This window comes from Vigna unguiculata, chromosome 10, assembly GCF_004118075.2.
Source record: "Vigna unguiculata cultivar IT97K-499-35 chromosome 10, ASM411807v1, whole genome shotgun sequence".
Lineage (NCBI taxonomy): Eukaryota > Viridiplantae > Streptophyta > Magnoliopsida > Fabales > Fabaceae > Vigna > Vigna unguiculata.
Genome location: NC_040288.1, coordinates 13691628 through 13711048, shown reverse-complemented (window position 1 = coordinate 13711048; position 19421 = coordinate 13691628). Strand labels below are relative to the sequence as shown.

At 31.4% G+C, this 19421-nt stretch overlaps 1 protein-coding gene across 2 annotated transcripts; it reads left to right on the top strand.

Moving 5' to 3' along the window:
• The first annotated feature begins 2112 nt into the window (after positions 1–2112).
• Positions 2113–13714, top strand: LOC114167057 (TMV resistance protein N-like). 2 transcript variants are annotated; one of them, XM_028051978.1, is made up of 14 exons: positions 2113–2748; positions 2835–2915; positions 2997–3083; positions 3191–3277; positions 3641–3745; positions 3835–3930; positions 4017–4124; positions 4216–4308; positions 6571–6678; positions 6766–6861; positions 7702–8806; positions 9064–9339; positions 11686–12495; positions 12978–13714. In XM_028051978.1, the coding sequence occupies exons 1-14, from the start codon at positions 2198–2200 to the stop codon at positions 13560–13562; spliced, it is 4188 nt and encodes a 1395-aa protein (XP_027907779.1). In that variant the 5' UTR covers positions 2113–2197; the 3' UTR covers positions 13563–13714. The 2 variants fall into 2 exon arrangements, with proteins under 2 accessions (XP_027907779.1, XP_027907780.1); XM_028051979.1 differs by lacking the exon at positions 3191–3277.
• Positions 13715–19421: the final 5707 nt, after the last annotated feature.

The window sequence follows — 19421 nt, the reverse complement described above, 5'->3', positions numbered from 1 at the left end:
AACTCATATATATATATATATATATATATATATATATATATATATATATATATATTTTTTTTTTTTTAATTATTTCATTTGTCATGAAACTCATTTTCATCTCCAATATATTTTTTATCTTATCATAACCTTTATGTAATTATGTTAAAATGATGTATGTTAATAAAAAAAATATTATGCCTCACATTTGAATATTTATATTATTTTTAATATTTTTATTTATTATAAATTTTCCTTTCACATGAGAATGTTTATACTCTCAATTTAAGGTAATATAAAAAAAATTCTTTACTTATTATTATTATTATTATTATTTTTTGTTTAATTTGAAGAACTCTTTTGTTTCATTAAAATAATTTTCGTTATTTTTCAACCATTAAGTATATATGTTGATATTTGAAAAGTTTTCTTAGTTCTCTAAGATATTTTTCGTCTTATCATACCTTAGTTATACATTTGATTTTCTTTGTGTGATTTTTTTCGATAGTCTCTCAAATTATTTCTAAAACACACATTTGTTAGTTTTTTAATATTTTTATTTATTGTTTTTATTTTTATCATGTAGAATAATATTTCGATATATTCTATCTAATTATTTTTTATTTTATAACTCATTATTAATCATAATGTAATTTTTTCACTTTAAATTCTGTTTGAAGTGGTTAAAATTATATATATATATATATATATATATATATATATATATATATATATAATGATATTTAGGAATAATATATGATAATTCACTACAAGAAAAACATGAAATGGTGACTGTCAGTAACCCATATCAGTCACTATTTTTCGTCATTGGTGGTAGTAGTTGATTTATTGTCTGAATCAATGACTAAATTAGTAACTAATTCAATGATCGAATCGATACTTGATTTAGTGACCAATTTAATTACTAATTTATTTGTAATTTAATGACAAATTTTTTGGTCACTAATGATATTTCTATTTAATTTTAACCACTTCAAATGTAATTTAATAATTAGTTCTCTAAGGTATTTTTCATTTTATCATACCTTAATTATACATTTGATTTCCTTTGTGCGATTCCTTTCGATAGTCTCTCAAATTATTTCTAAAACACACATTTGTTAGTTTTTTAATATTTTTATTTATTGTTTATTTTCATCATGTAGAATGATATTTTGATATATTCTATTTAATTATTTGTTATTTTATAACTCACTATTAATCATACTGTAATTTTTTTCACTTTAATTGTATAAATAACTTTTATTTACTACAATATAAAAATTTAATGTAATTGCTATGAATATTTTGTTGTCACTATCCAACATATATTGAAGTTCAAAAGATACAAAATCTATGTCAAAATTTTATTATTATGTTTATTATTTGTTCTTTGTGTCATTTTGATCAAGTGATGTATTATAACTTTTATTAGTGTATAAAAAAGAGATTTATTATAATTTAAAAAATTGAAGTAAACAAACATTTAAAATATATTTTAATTTGAATATTTGTTTTCCTTTTATTATTATGTTTATTATTTGTTCTTTGTGTCATTTTGATCAAGTGATATATTATAACTTTTATTAGTGTATAAAAAAGAGATTCATTAGAATTTAAAAAATTGAAGTAAACAAACATTTAAAATATATTTTAATTTGAATATTTGTTTTCTTTTTATATTTTTTTGAAATATTTTTTAATTTTATCAACTAAGTTCATCAATGTTGTAGTTTGCAAATTTAGTAAATGTTTTGGTTCACATGAAATTTTATTTGGTATTCTAATATAAAATGTAAACAATTATAATTTATTTTAAGGTATTTGGCATCGAAGAAAATCCTCCTAATATTGAATATTTCATAATATTATGTTTTCTTTACCGTAATTTTTTTTCTTTTATAAAAATTAATATTGAAGTAGTTAGAACACGGGTACGGGTATGGGTACGAGATTATACCCGTTACCCGGTGGGGATGGGGATGGAAAAAAAGTTTGATACCCGTTGGGTTTGGGTATGGGGATGAGGATGAATTTTTTATGCGGGAATGGGTATGGGATAGCGAAACCCGTCCCCGCCCCGCCCCGCCCGTTGCCATCCCTACCCCACACTGTGCTGTTGTGAGAACTTCGAATGAATCAGTAGAATCGATGTGATCTGCTCCTAAGCGTTTCTCTAAGAGGCTCCATTGTCCTTCTTCCCCAACGAAAAACTTTCATGTTTCCCATGTATGACTCAGATTGCGGTAATGATGAGATGGAAATGGACTTTCTTCGTGACCGGTACGAGGAAATGGACAACAGAAACTTTGAAGTGTTTCTGAGTTTCAGAGGGGAAGACACGCGTGCTTCTTTCACTTCGCATCTCTATGCCGCTCTTCAGAATGCAGGAATCATTGTTTTCAAGGATGACGAGTCACTTCCACGGGGAAAGCAAATTTCACCCTCTCTGCGGCTAGCGATCGAAAACTCTCCAATTTCTATTGTTGTTTTCTCGAAAAATTATGCAGAGTCGCGGTGGTGTTTGAAGGAGTTGGAGAAAATAATGGAGTGCCACAGAACCATAGGGCATGTGGTGCTTCCAGTGTTCTATGACGTTGATCCCTCTGAAGTACGTCATCAACGAGGCGACTTTGGGAAAGCATTTCAACGTCTATTGGGGAAGATTTGGAATGAGGATGAAGAAAAGGAGCTGTATTGGAAGCAGCTTTGGAGGAAGACACTTGGTGAGATTGGTGGATTCTCAGCGGTTGAAACCCTATCTTCCAGGCAATGAAGCGCTTCCTGCTTCCTCAGATTTTTACAGAATATTGTCTCTAAGAATAACATTTTTGAAATTCATAACGTGTATGTAGGTTTGAAAGGGACATAAGCATGGTATACTGGAAATTTGCACTTGCTCAGACGCCGTCATCTTATGTAGAGTCAAACCCAAGGTAATAGGAACATGCTTTATGAAATTTTACTGAACATTGTCTCTTAAAATAATAATTATGATATTCATGACATGTGTCAAGGGATGAAACGGAGATTGCTGATTCAATAAACTTCCTCGTGAAGCAGTGGATGGAGAGAATTTGTATGGGTGCTGAAATCCCATTTAGGTGAGTAGTAAACTATGTTCTGCTTTCAGATTTTCCCTGTACATTGTCTCCAAAAATAACATCTATGAAATTCACAACATGTATGAATCACAACATGTATGAATTAGAGAAATGGAGATCGATGATAAGATAGACTTCCTCGTGAAGCAGTGGGCGGTCGTATTTCCTAAGCCTATTTGCAGGTTTTATCCACGGTAATTGAAACACTTTATGCTTTCAAAGTTTTACTTAACATTGTATCTCTTTATTGATTTGTGTGCTGAAACATGAGAGAATGACAGTGAAAAAATATTTTTCGTAAAAATTGAACGTCCTAGATTCTGTTGTGATCAGTTTATACATAACTTATTCACACAATTGAATTTGCAAACCCCTACCTACAACAAATCCCCCTCTTAACAACATTCTTGTCTTCAAGAATTGAATTGAGGAAACTTCTTCAAATAAAACCAGATATCAATGACTTAGGGAGGAAGACTGATGTTGAAAATCTTGGAGACAAAACAATGTATGGGGATCTAAAAATATTGTTTATGAAATTGATTACATATATGCAGTTTTGAAATGGAGACTGCTGATGCCATAGAATTCCAAGTGAAACATTGTCGGGAGGCACTTTTTAAGGCGGCTGGCATCTCGCGGGGCGCAATCTTGAATTCCCGGTAATTGAAACATTTAATGTTTAAATCATATCTTCAGTAAACGTTGTTTCCAAAAAATAACATTGACGAAGTTCATCACATGTGTGAAGCCGAGAGATGGAGATTACTGAAGCGATAGAACTCCAATTGAAATATTGGAGGGATGCATTTTCTAAGGAAGCTGGTGGAGTCTTAGATTCCAAAGGGTAATTGAAACACTTTCTGCTTCCAGATTGTTACGGTACATTTTTTTAAAAGTAATATAATTATGGAATTCGTAACATGTATCAAGTTATGGAAAGAGGGTGGTCGATTCTGAGATACGGAACCTCCAGAATCATTGGAGGGAGAAACTTCTTGAGGCTTATAGTATATTGGAGGATAAACGAGTATATTCCAGGTAATTGAAACAGTTGTTCTAGCTTTCAGACTTTTTCTGTACATTATTTTTCCCAAAAATAACGTTTATGAAATTCATAAAATGTATCAAGTCGAGAAATTCAAATAGAAGCCGACTTGGAGCGTTGGATGAAGGTACTTGTTGAGGCTGCTAACGTCGCGACAGATGCAGTCTATGTATCGTGGTAAGAGGAACTTTGGTAACTCTCTTATTAGACTTTTTTTTTTCTTTTTCTCAACACTCTACAATTAGTTGAAATGTGTTTATTAATATAATTTTTTATACTTTTTGTGTAACATCTCACGAAAAAATATTCTACTACTAATCACCATAAGATAAACTAACATACATATAATATTCACATTACACTTTTAAGTCTTTCCAAAATAAACTGTTCTCAAAGGGAATTATAATATGTACATCTCTTAAATCACAAAGTTTTAACAAAACTAAAGATATATTTCTTTTCTTTCTCTCCAGCCTATATTTGATAAGATCTCCCCTCCTGCAATATTCTCTGCTCTTGTGCTCTTGTGTAGTATATGATTATCACATTTTAGAAAACAACAACACATAAACACATAAAACAAGGTATAGTTAGTGGTTTAAAATTATCACAATGGGAACTTATCCATTTTATGTGATAGGGTAAATCCTTATAACTTACCATACATAGTTCTTTTTCCTATTGTAGACTAAGTCATAAGAACCTCTTTCCACTGACCATTGTATATTTTTCCTCTTTGAGTCCAATATTAGTAAAATCACATCTAATATTAGTAAAGTCACGATATCTCTTGTAGAGTCTAAATTTCATATACAACCCTAACTTTTCAACATAGTATTTTCTCCTTGCAGATAATTATGTTTACGGTACATTACATGATTAATATATATTCTTATCACACATGTTTACATTTCACATGTCATTATTCACTACTTATTATATAAAACATATAATTCTTAACTACGTTACATACATATATGTTAACTCTCATGTTCATTCAATTAAAGAAATACACCTTTTAAAACCAAAGAAGTTTTATTGTTTTTTAATTTAATGAAAATTGTACCAAGATCACTCAAATTTTGATTTTAAATTTCGTTAGAGCAATAAAATTTTTCAAGTGGAAAATTTTTTCTTTAGCAATACTTGCCTCGATATCAACTTCATAAAATTGTTTCAATTTTCACTTGAGCTAAAAAGACAATTTCTTGAGAAAAAATTGCTTTGAGAGCAACTTCACAAAAAATTGAGTGAAAATTTTAGCTTTTCCAATAAAGAAAGCAACTACATTATATGAATTAATTTTTGTTCCCATGCTTAAATAAGTTTTAAGAAAAATACATTTCCATTTAATCTGATCAAACAAAAATTATTTACGCTCAAATTCATTCTATATTCAAATCAATATATATCTCAAAGAGATTAACTAAAATTCGAACCAATTTCAAACTCAAGCCTACTAATTTCATCATGAACTTGCACAACTATTTCAACCACAGACAAGTTATAAAATAAATCGATATTTTTCAATAATATTTACAATAACCAAATCATAGCTAATATATCAAAACTATCAAAATTACACATTTTTACATTTTCAATATAAGTTCAACAACTCATAAAAAATAACATCCTGGGATATAAAAATATTGTTCTAACTAGGTCACATTTAAACAGTCCATATTTTGTACCCTAAGGTTTTATCATCAATGTCTTGAACCCTTTTATGTTTTTTAAATCACATAGGCTTCCAAACTTCACTACTTTCACACGAAAGTTAAACTTGTACGTAAAATACTCTTATCAATAATCTAAATATTTCATCACTGCTTCTAGTAATGAAGATTCATCTTCGTCTCAGAAATGTCTCATGCAAGATCCTATCTATCTTAAGCATGCATCTTTTCTCTTAAAACTAATTGAGGAAAAGAAAAGGGCAAATAGACTTATTAAAAAATGACATTAGATTGGACAATAGTGCTCTATTCTCTAGGAGGATTTCTAAGCTGGACTTTCTGTGATAGGATGAATGACTATTTAAGAAATTTAGAGAGAAAACAGATAAAAAAGGTTTTAGAGTGATCTAGAGAGATCGTGATTTTTGTAAAATGAAGTTATGAATAGTTAACTTACATAAGCTTTATGACTTAAATAATCATCTCATTTAAACAATTTCTATTGGTAAACAGTTTAACTCAGTTCTTATATTTTCTCTCTCATTTTATGAACATTTTTCATAATTTAGAAATTAAACCTATCTAAAATTTGCGAGTTGTAATAAATTTTAACAAATAGCAAAATGAAGGTTAGAAAGAGTGTTGAAGAGATTCCCACTACCAATCCTGTTCCAGAGATAGCTGAAACACTTTGTGCTCTCATGTTGTTACTTAACATCGTCTCTGGTGCTAACATTTATCAAATTCATAACATGTATGAAAGTATTATAATGCTTAAGGCTTACAATCGCATAGAGAAACTTGTGAACTATTGGAGGATGGCACTCTGTCACGCTATTGGCATCTCGAGCTTTACAGTTCAACAACACAGGTAATGAAAATGAAACATCTACTTTCTCCCATTTTTACTGAACATTGTCTCTAAAACTGACACATGAGATTCATAACATGTATCAAGAGTAATGAAGGATTATGAGATCAACGATATCAAGAAACATAGGGACGCACTTCGTGAGGCTGCTGGCATCTCCGGGGTTGTAATCCTCAATTCTAGGTAATGAAACACTTCTACTTTATCTCATTATTTTTTTTTTAATGAAATATCATTACTTTATATATATATATATATATATATATATATATATATATATATATATATATATATATATCAAATTTTTATGTATCACAGTATCATAAATGCACAAATTTCATATTTTGTATTAACCTTTTAAATCAACCTTCTCACTGTATTTCCTTTTCTCGTTAATTTTATCATTCAGAGCTCATGTAGAAAAAGTCTTATTGGAAGATAAATCTTAAAAAGATGAAACCAGAGGAAATATAAATGACAATGTAAGAATAATTATGGTAATTGAGCGCTGATAGAAAGTTTAAACTTAAAAATTCATATGAAATAATATTTATAATTAATTAGAAATTAATACTAATGGTTTGATGATATAATAGTTCTTTGTTTATTTAACTGTATTTTCAAGAAATCAAACTAACATTGGTTAAAGTACTAAGAACAAGAGATGTTTGTTTCATGTTCATTAAAAAAATTGGTTTTACAAAAAAAAAAAAAGGAAAAGAAAGAAATGTTTCAGAGAAGTAATTTCTACTAATTATTCCAAAAATAGTTTTTATTTCACTTTAGTTTTCAATTACTTACACTCAATTGTGTCGCTCCTGCTTCTTCCACTGCTATTTTTTTTTTTCTCCCATTATGAAGGATAGTTATTGACATATGTGCTACAACATAGTTCTCAAAAAACAAATAATGAAACTACGGTGCATTAGATGAACTTAATGAAGCATCAAACATTTGTACAAGCATAACTTTTTACTCAGATTTTCCTTTTATTTTAACGCATATAGCACGACATTGTTGTAGGAATGAAAACGAGGCTGTGAAAACTATTGTTAAAAATGTTACAAGTTTGTTGGACAAGACCGAATTGTTTGTTGCCAATAATCCAGTCGGAGTAGAATCTCGAGTGCAAGAAATGGTTCAATTGCTAGAACAAAAACAATCAAACGATGTTCTACTACTTGGGATATGGGGGATGGGAGGCATTGGTAAAACAACTATTGCAAAAGCAATTTACAATAAGATTGGCCGCAATTTTCAGGGAAGGAGTTTCCTTGCAGATATTAGGGAGGTTTGGGGGCAAGAAGCTGGCCACATTTGTTTACAACAACAACTTCTATTCGATATCCACAAAGAAAACAATACAAAGATACATAACACTGAATCTGGAAAAATGATATTAAGAGAAAGACTTCGCCATAAAAGGATACTTCTTATACTTGATGATGTAAATAAATTACAACAATTAAATGCTTTGTGTGGAAATCGTGAATGGTTTGGTTCAGGGAGTCGAATAATCATCACAACAAGAGACATACATTTACTTAGAGGAAAAAGAGTTGACCAAGTTTTTGCAATGACAGGAATGGATGTAGATGAATCTATTGAGCTTTTTAGTTGGCATGCATTCAAGCAAGCAAGTCCCGAAGAAGATTTTATTGAGCTTTCAAGAAACGTAATTGCTTATGCTGGCGGATTGCCACTTGCTCTTGAAGTCCTTGGGTCTTATTTGTTTGATATGGAGGTAACAGAGTGGAAGATTGTATTGGAAAAACTCAGGAAAATTCCTAACGATGAAGTACAAGAGAAGTTAAAAATAAGTTATGATGGTTTAAGCGATGATACTGAGAAAGGAATATTTCTTGATATAGCATGTTTCTTCATAGGAAAGGATCGAAATGATGTTATACATATATTGAATGGTTGTGGTCTTTTCGCAGAAAATGGAATACGTGTCTTGGTAGAGCGAAGTCTTGTAATTGTGAATGATAAGAACCAACTTGGAATGCATGATTTGGTACGGGACATGGGAAGGGAAATTATCCGTTCAAAATCACCAATGGAGGTTGAGGAGCGTAGTAGGTTATGGTTTGACGAGGATGTGCTTGATGTGTTATCAAAAGAAACGGTAAGACCTTCATTTTCTATTTTAGTATTACAAATATATAAAGCTAATGGAAACAATATACATCTTTATGAGTTTGTTATTAACATTCATTTGTTCAATTGATTGTCACAAGAATTTTTAAAATTAGTTTGGTTGTGAATTATTTGTTTCCTCTTATCTCCTATAGAAAAAAATAACGCTTTCTTTTCATCAGGGTTTTGATGACTGCCATATATCTTTAGCTATGCATATTTTACTGTTTGTATTTTCTGTGACAGGGAACAAAATATATTGAGGGATTGAGGTTGAAGTTACCAAGAAGTAATACAAAATCTCTAAGCACTAAGGCTTTTATGAACATGAAGAAACTCAGGTTGCTGCAACTTTCTGATGTAGAACTTGTTGGAGATTTTGAATATATTTCCAAAGACCTTAGATGGCTTTGTTGGCATGGATTTCCTTTTTCCTTCATACCAACAAGCTTTTATCAGGGAAGACTAGTTTCTATTGAGTTAGAAAACAGTAAGATTACGATGGTGTGGAAAGAGACTCAGGTATTAATTTAGTTTTTTGAATTTCATGCATTGTTTTTTATTTATTTAAATAATAATAGGCATTACTATGAAAAAAAAAAAACTCATCCATCATCCAAACAGGTTCATCATCCTTATCAGTAATAACAATAAAATTGCTGTTATTAATATCTTCGATATTACTTAAAGACTTGGGACATGCCAATCATTTCCATTCAAGGCATCACATACCCTAGACCTGAGATGAACTGAGGGTTTTAGGAATGAGAAGATGCTAAAATTAGAAATATCAGAAAGCCAAGCATCATTGTAGAAATTAACATATTGACCATTACCAATGGTCCATTTAGAATTTTTAGCAACGACATCATGCCAATCATTAATGTGATGAAGATTTATGAAGAACACTTCTTTGATTATACTTATTTAGAAAATGTTAGGGTAAACTTAAATGAGGGGTTATTCAGCTGATTTTATAAGTAGTTATATTTTGAATGTTTTAGGAGAGCAAAAGTCAAGAGTTTAGAGTGTTATGTTTTGGATGTTAATGGTCATTATAGTATTATGTTTTGTAATAATTGGAGACATTATAGCTTGGAGATGAAAAGCCAAATGTAAGTCCTATAAATTGTAGTGTCTTGCTGATAAAAAATATACAAGTGAAGTAAATCAATTTATTCACAATTGACTGTATTTGCTAACAGAAAACACGCTCTCATAACCGAAGACCAATTCAAATTACCGTAAGTAAAACTCCAAACCAACTTAAGTATGTTTATATTGTTTTCTTCTCTGATATTCATCAAACCCATCCCACCATCATGCTAATGAGAACACAAAGTGTCCCATTTAACAATCACAATATAAGCTTTCAAGATATCTTCGGTCCAGATGTGAATTCAAATCCATCCCTCCACCTCTTAGACCAAATTAATGGGCCATCTATAAATCTGAAAGTTGTAAACAATAGCCCCAATAATAATAGAATTAACCTATTGGATCCTACCCATCATACTCAACATCTTACCTCTCCATGAACTCAATTTATTTATAATATTATTAGCAATACATCTGATAAGTATCACAACTCTATTGAAGGAGTTAGGAGTGTTGCTAGAGTAAAATTGACTTTTAGCACTATTGAGCCACTGACCCGAAGCAGAGCCTTACATCTGAAATAGCTGCATAATACTTCCAAGTCTTCTCTCATTAGCCATACAAAAGACAAAAACATCATCTGTAGAGAGTATGAGAGGGAAACAAAGTACCTTTAAGATTCACCATAGGGAGGATGTGCTTCGAATTAACCAAAGGTGCAACCTCTCTGCTTAAAGCTTCCTTGCACATCAGCTTTTTCCTGATAAAAGGACAATTGATCTCTTAGTGTTTGTCCTTTTGTGAAAAATAGGATGAGAAGTAGTATGAAGGGTTACCTAAGCTTAATTCAGCTTCTGCACTAAATTGAGCAACAACATTTTGTTTTTGTTTCTCTTCTTGGAGACAATATTCCTCTAGTGAATACACAATATCCTGTTGTGCATCTTTTGTCAATAGGACAACCAACCCAATTTGCATTACAATACCCTAGGAGAGACATGAAATCGATGATTATTTAGAAAAATATGGTATGACGAATATGATTTTTAAAAGAGAAATAAGACATTCTATTTATGAAAAAACAAACAAGAACTACATCTCTTCTTCTAAGGCAGAGACAATCATACTCATGTCTATACATTTTCCAACAAGTCTACACATTTGTCAACAAGTCACTATAAGTTTAGATGATAACAAATAATACGATTTTGTCAAGTGTAAATCAGCTTGTGATGGGTTCTAGGCTAAAACGTCGTAATCTATTGTTTGCTAGGCAACTTATGAAGAAGCAATAGACAACCAAAGTCTAGATGACATGTGAACAAGAGTCACTAGAAGTTTTATGACTTCTTCTCAGATGATCCAATCTTGGACGACTCATTAAGTAGCATTAGAAGTTGAAGCATCATACAACTCCAATAGCATATTGAAGGAATATACTCACAAACTTCAAATAGAATCCTGACACAGACAACCTATTTTCTGAGCGATGTATGATTATTTCAGTGCAGTAACTGTGGTCAACTTAGCTACTTAGGTAAAGCATGTCCTTTTACTTGATAAAAGGAGTATGAAGTGTCAACCAGAAATCATGAGGATAGCCTTGTCTAAAAAAGTAAAGCTAAACCAAAATATAATAGCACTACAAAAATGGCATCAGAGTAAATATTTCACATCCCACTTTACTGTAAATGACATATTTTAATTGCTTTCATTTTTTTTTGTCGTTTATTTATCTAATTTATCTCCGTTGTATTTCTTCTTTTGTAGCTGATGGAGAAGTTGAAAATTCTTAATCTTAGCCATTCTCATTATTTAACAAAGACTCCTGACTTTCTAAATTTGCCTAATCTTGAAAAGCTTGTACTCATGGATTGTCCAAGGCTGTCTGAAGTTTCATATACCATTGGTCATCTCACTAAAGTTCTACTGATAAACTTTCAAGATTGTGTTAGCCTTCGTAACCTTCCAAGAAGTATCTATAAGTTGAAATCTCTTAAAACACTCATTCTTTCCGGTTGTCTAAAGATTGATAAGTTGGAAGAGGACATAGAACAGATGGAGTCTTTGACAACCCTTGTTGCTGACAAGACTGGTATAACAAGGGTGCCCTTTTCGATAGTTAGATCAAAAAGTATTGGATATATTTCATTGTGTGGTTATGAAGGATTCTCACGCAATGTGTTTCCCTCTATCATTTGGTCTTGGATGTCACCGGTAAATAGTCTCTCTTCTCGTGTTCAAACATTTGTGGACATGTCTTCTCTTGTTTCTTTAGATGTACAAAATAGTAGTTCCAATCAGCTATCTTATATATCTGAGGAGCTTCCAAAGCTTCAGAGTCTTTGGATAGAGTGTGGCTCAGATCTTCAACTTTCTAGAGATACAACGAGTATTTTGGAGGCTTTAAATGCGACAAATTCTGTAGAATCTGAGTCATCTGCAACAGCATCACAACTGCATAATGTATTTACATTAATTGAATGCAACTCAGGATCAAAATTGTTTGAGAAGACACTTTTAATTCAAATGGGAAGGAGTTGGGAAATCACACACATCCTGAAACAGAGAATTTTACAGGTTCCTTCCTTTAAATGCATCTAATTATAATGTTTATATGATATAAATATTTGTCATAAATTATGGTTTGAAAATTCACTTGTTTTTTGGCAATTGAATTATTTTTAGTGCACCAATTCTATGTGCAAGTGTATAGTTATACACTGTCAACATAAAAGTTTAAGGATGTTATTTTAATCATATTACTTTATCATTCAACAACATAGAAGACTTTTTTAGGTGCCATCATATATTCTGCTATTAAAAGTTGCCATCAGCCAAAAGAAAGAGAATAACAATATGATATTGTTGTGCATAACATTAAATTTTTTTAACAATTTACTTCTTTCATGCAAGTTGTCATCGTTTAGAATACTTTTTGACAAAAAGATCATGATAAAATGAGTTATTATCTTGTGATATCATAAATTGATGAATTTGTAAGAAGTGGTATTAATGCTTCGATTGATAAACTTACAGCATATATATCTTTACTTTTACAGAATATGACTACGAGTGATGGGGGTGATTGTTTGCTACCTGGAGATTGTTATCCAGATTGGTTAACCTTCAGCAGCGAAGGTTCTTCTGTGACTTTTGAAATTGCCCAAGTGAATGGGCGTAACTTGAAGACAATGATGTGCCATATCCATTATTCTTCTTCTGACAGTATAACATCAGATGGCCTGAAAAATTTGTTGGTGATAAATCACACAAAGAGCACCATTCAGCTTTTCAAGAGAAATGCATTAGCGTCGTTTGATGATGAGGAGTGGCAGAGGGTACTATCAAACATTGAGCCTGGAAACAAGGTGCAAATTGTTGTTGTTTTCTGGAGCAGATTAATTGTAATCAAGACGTCAATTTATCTTATATATGAGGCAATTGAGGAAAAAGAAGAGCACTACCATGCACCAAATATGACTATTCCTAGTTATGAATCTTCATGTGCTGTTGGGTCGATCTCTCCTCCAGTGGAATCCATGGAGGACTTAAGGGGTGCTTCTGTAAAAAGCTTAACTAAACGCATATTGAATAAATTCTTCTCATGTAAAGGAAAAGTGGAAAAGAAGAAAAATCAAGGTTAAAAAGACGGTGAACGAATTGTTAGGTTAAAGTTGTTTATTATGGTGACTGCAAACCTTCTACAACAACCTATGTCCACAAACTTGCACCAGTAATTTATTTATTTTTGTGCCTCATTTTGTTACAATACATTTATATTATACCATTTTGAAAACTTGTGCATTTGTTTTAACTATTAGGACAGAGGCCAATTTCAGGATTTAAAATTTTCTTAAGACGGCCTGCTTTTACGGGATTGATCAAGGCTGGGGTAATTAATTTTTTTCACCCAGGTTTCTCTATGTGTGTCAGAAATGTGAAATATACTATGCTTTAGATTTTAGATTACTTTCAGATTATGTCATTTAGAAAACACTTTTCTGGAATTTAGAATTACAATGTGGAATGTATTTTTTTCTTATATGAATCTCATCATACATTTTCTTAAATAACGTAATTTAGTAATTTAGAATATATTTTTGAATTCTACAATCTGATACATTTTGGATTATACTATGTAGAATATATTTATGAATTACTTAATTTGAAAAGATATTCTAATTTTTGGAATATATTTATGGATAACGTAATTTGAAAATATATTTTTTATTGTAAATTTTAGAAACATTTGTAAAATCTAGAATACGTTTTTTAATTTGTATTCTGGATTTACAATCCATAACATATTTACTAATTATACAATATGAAATTCATTTTTGAATTTTTGGTTGCACAGTTTATAATAGGTTTTTGTATTGTGCAATTAGAAATGCATCCAACCTATAAATAATTTGGACTTTTTCCATGCAACAGGATATATAAGTGCTAAAAGAAATAGCCATGAGATAGCTTTAGGATGATCCAAGTGTTATTTGAATTTAGTGTTCTTAGGAGTCTATTTGAAATTTATACTCTGGAGATTGCTTTCTGAACCCCCATAAGTTTCTCTTGAACCCAATGCAAGTAAGTGCTTAAGATACCCTGAAGACAATGTCCATCATATTCTCAGTTTTTCCTCAATACAAAAACATAAAATATAAAATTATGAGCAAATATTTACATTTATATACTTTTTACAAGACTAAAAGGAAGAAAAATTATCAAATATTTCACTCCCTAAATTAGTATAATCTTTTTTATAGAAAAATGGTTTAATATCCCTTACACCAAAAACTTAACTCAAAATGCATTTCACCAATGATCTAAAATATATGAAAAGAAACACCTCTGGAAAATACCCAAATACCCCTATTTATGTCGCTGACACGTGTCCAATTTATTGGTTTTTCAGTCATTTTATCTCCTTCTGAATATTGTCCGTGAGTGCACTGTTTTTTTGCCAAAAAAACCCTTTAAAGGAGTCCGTCTGATACGTTATTTCGTAGATATTTGTGTAATTTACCATTTCCCGCCTGTTTGAGGGTTAAATGGAGGGTTTACTGTGTGCATGAGTTGATTGATGTTGCATGCATTAAATCCTGATGTCAGATACTTTACAATTTTGTGTATTTGAAATACGGATGTATTGTGTTGTTTGCCTGTCTGCTTCTTTCTTCTTCCAGTTTCTGCGGTATGGTTCTTCTGCTTCTTTTTTCTTCCAGTTTCTGCGGTATGCTTCGTTTCCAGTATATTGTTGGGTTTAGTTTTGTTGTTATTGATATCGAAGATGTTTTGCATTTTGTGTACGTTTTTTTTTTCCCAGGTTCATTACGAGTTTTCTTCTTCCTGTTTGGCGAGGTATGTATGGGTTTCACTTCATTTTTTTTAAGTTCTGTGTTGTGTATTTACTGTAGATTTATGGTTTTAACTTGGTACCTTTTGTGTACGTTTTTGTTTTTCGAGTTTCAATAGTAGTTGTGCTTTGCATTTTGTCTATATTTTGTTTTTCCCAGGTTCATTAGGAGTTTTGTTCTTCCTGTTTGCTGAGGTATGTATGGGTTTCAGTTCATTTTTTTTTAAGTTTTGTGTTGTGTATTTATTGTAGATTTTTGGTTTTTACTCAGTACCTTTTGTGTACGTTTTGGTTTTTCGACTTTCAATACGAGTTGTGTTGTGTATTTATTGTAGATTTTTGGTTTTTACTCACTACCTTTTGTGTACGTTTTGGTTTTTCCAGTTTCAATACGAGTTGTGTTGTGTATTTATTGTACATTTTTGGTTTTTCCTCAGTACCTTTTGTGTACGTTTTGGTTTTTCGATTTTCTATACGAGTTGTGTTGTGTATTTATTGTACATTTTTGGTTTTTCCTCAGTACCTTTTGTGTACGTTTTGGTTTTTCGAGTTTCTATACGAGTTGTGTTGTGTATTTATTGTACATTTTTGGTTTTTCCTCAGTACTTTTTGTGTACGTTTTGGTTTTTCGAGTTTCTATACGATTTGTGTTTTTCCAGATTCGTGAGTTCTGTTGGAGTTGATGTCATTATTTTCTGACGTTTGTTTTTGGAAAGTTAATGTTTGGAAATGGCGAGGAAATTTGATATGGTCAAAGATATCGACGAGAAGAAAGAAACGTTGAAGCTTGCTGTTCGTATAAAAGACTTGTGGTTTGTTCAAAACCGGGATAACAGTCGTCATATGGAACTGATTCTTTTGGATCAGAAGGTAAGAAAATTTTGTTGTTCTTTATATTTTAGATGTGGAATGACTATTTTTTTGTCAAATTTTTTTGCCCAGGGTTCTATGATTCCTGCAATGGTAAAAAAGGAAGATTTAGGATTGTGGGAAGAAAAGTTGGTAGAGGGCCAGACGTATATCATGCATAACTTTAAAATCTTGAAGAACCACGGACAATTTCGTGTTTGTGATCATCCTTACAAGTTATTGTTCATAGGAGCAACCACTATTAAAGAACAAGCAATTTCGAGCATTCCAGTAAGCGTTTACAAATTCAAAAGTATCGAAGATATAGTTGATGGAAATTACGCTGCTGATTTATTGTATGGTATGTTGACGTAATGTTTGGTCATTTAATGTTTTGTGTGTCTTTAAATGTTCAATTACTTATTGGATCATGTTTATAATGGTTTTAGATATTATTGGAGTGGTGGACAATGTGAGGTGTAATCCTCAGTCGAAGAATGTGGCGTTTCATATAAGGGATTTCAGGTTAGTGCTTTAGTAATTTCATATAAGAAAATGTGGTTTTTGAATATTACTTCATATTCATAAACTATTGTCGTTTTCTTTTGCAGCTCTGCTGTCATTGGGTGTACCTTGTGGGATTCCTATTACTTGAAATTTATGACCAATTGGAGGGGTGACCCGGATTCATCTATTTTTGTTGTTATGTTGACTCAGGCTAAGATCAAACCGTGTTCGGGTTGGACAATTTATTTGATAATTTGTGGTTTTTTTGTTTTGTGTGTGCTGATTTTGTTTTTGCTTTAGGACGGTGGCCAGTGTCAATTTCAAACTCTTGGAACGGTTCAAAGTTGTTAATGGGTGATGAATGTGCTGAATTGGTACGATTCAAGGAGCAATGGATAGAGTATGTAATTGTTAAGTTTTTTATATCTGCGATATTGTTTATCGTTAATTGAATGGGAATGACTTTGATATTGCTATTATAGACGGTTTGGAAATGTGGTTAGTCCGAGCCAAGAATGCAGCCAGTTGAGTTCACCTTCCCAGTATAGTGAACATGAAAAATTTATGTATAAAGCTGTTGTGAGGACTATATCAGAAATCACAAGTATGAAGGAGGTAATGAATTATTTATTTTTGTCACATTTGTTTGAATTTTTAGATTATTCATCCTTGTAATTTTGTTTTTGTTTTTAAAATAGGAACAATACTGTGTTACAGTTGGAAATACTGTGAAGTTTAATTTAGGAAATGATGGATGGTGTTATCCAGTATGCAATAGTTGCAGGAAGAAGACTGATGAAGTAGGTGCTTTTAAGTGTGTTCTCTGTGGCTTTGATAATGAAAAACATGGAATTAGGTTTGTAATTGTTTTTTAATTTTTACATCTTTAGGGACAGTTTTTTTGTTTTAATTTCTTAAATCCAGTTGTTGCAGATATAAGCTGGAATTACAGGTTACTGATGGGTACAATTATACCAATTTTGTTTTATGGGATCAAGACTGCAATAACTTGATTGGTGTATCGGCTGTTGAGTTAATGAATAAAATGATCCAGGTAATATTTAAATCTTTGTCAATTACTGTAATTGACTTTTACTATATAGAAGGAGACTGGTGATTTTTTGTTTTTCGTAGGATGGGGAGGACGATCCCAAATGTTTTCCGGAGGATCTTGATGTTTTGCTAGGCTGTACACTTGCTTTCAAGGTTAGAGTTCAGCCAAATAACAGATCCTCATCGGTGATGAAAGCTTCCAGCAACCCTGAAACTATTGCTTGTGTTAGAAGCAAACTTGAGACAAAGATGGTAATTCATTTACTCCAGTCTTTTAAATTTTATACTGTCAAAGTTATTAATGATGTGTTGGTTGATATGTAGATTAAAGAGTCCAGTGGTGAAGGTACATCTGATTCCAGTTCTGAAACAAACTCTAAGGTAGGATTGTAAAAGTTATTAATGATCTGTTGGTTGATATTTCAATGAATTATTCTTGTGTATTGATTTGATGTTGTGGTCATTATATTTTCAATGTGCAGGGTAAAAAGTCTTTTGGTATAGCTATTTGTGATTCTAATAACGAAGCTGAAACGATTGGTGTGATTTCATGCGGATCTCAGGTAGATATCGAAGAATAAATTATTATTATGATAGTAATTGTTGCGTTTCTGATAGTATTATGCAGAATGATGCATTATGTTGTATTTTATTGAAATGACAGGCTAAAGACTCCAGTCCAACAGGTTTTTCTGGGTTTAGTACCCCAAGTAATGGTGTTGATTTGATTCAAACTGAAGCTAAATCAAAGAAGGTATTCTTAATTGAAAGTATTTTCTACTCTTTTGTGTTTGTAGAATTTGGATAAGATTGTGTGATGAAAATTATAGGTTGAGGATTCCAGTCCTGCAATAAAAGGTGTATCCAGTACCCAATCAAAAAGGAGTGGTGTTATTAGACGTGCATCTGATGGGACAAAGGTATTTGTATATTAATATAATTTTGTATTTGGTGATACTGTATTTATCATAACCTTTTCTATTTCAATTGCAGATTATAGATTCCAGCCCCACAGATAGATGTGTTTCCACTACTCAATCCAAAACTGTTGGTTCGAGTAAAATTGCGGCAGTGAAAGGAAAGGTCTCTGCAATGTATATATTTCTATAGTTGTTTTGTTATTTTACATTTGTGATGTGGTCAACTATTTGTTGTTTAATGAATAGGATAAACAATCCACTGCTAAAGCAACTTGTGAAGAGAATACCGAAGCTGACATCTGCATGGTAAATCTTCATGATATCAGTTTTATTTTTATATGAAATGTTTTCTTCATGGTAAATGTATGGTGATATAGAAATATTGTTTTATATGTTGCAGTTGACTCTAAGTACCTCAGGAGATAATGATCCATATATTGACTACTGTGTAACTCCCAGAAAGGAATTGTTGTTGGACTTCGAAGTTGAATGTGACCACCTCGACGATATTCCAAGTGCAGAATTTCCCAGGACTAAAAATAAAAAGCGAATCAAAAAAGAAAAGCAGTAGCGTGGCCCACTGATATATGTACATATACCTATTTTGGAATTATGTGGTGTAACTGGAAGCAAAAGAACATTAAATGTTTTTTTGATGAATTTGGTATTTTGGTTGTCCTTGGTAATGATGGATAAACAATGTATAGTATTTTGGTTGTCCTTGGTAATGATGGATAAACAATGTATAGTATTGTTCAATCTTGGAAATTAGTATTATGGTGTAAATTTGTTTTATTACCCCTACTTATTATTGATATCCT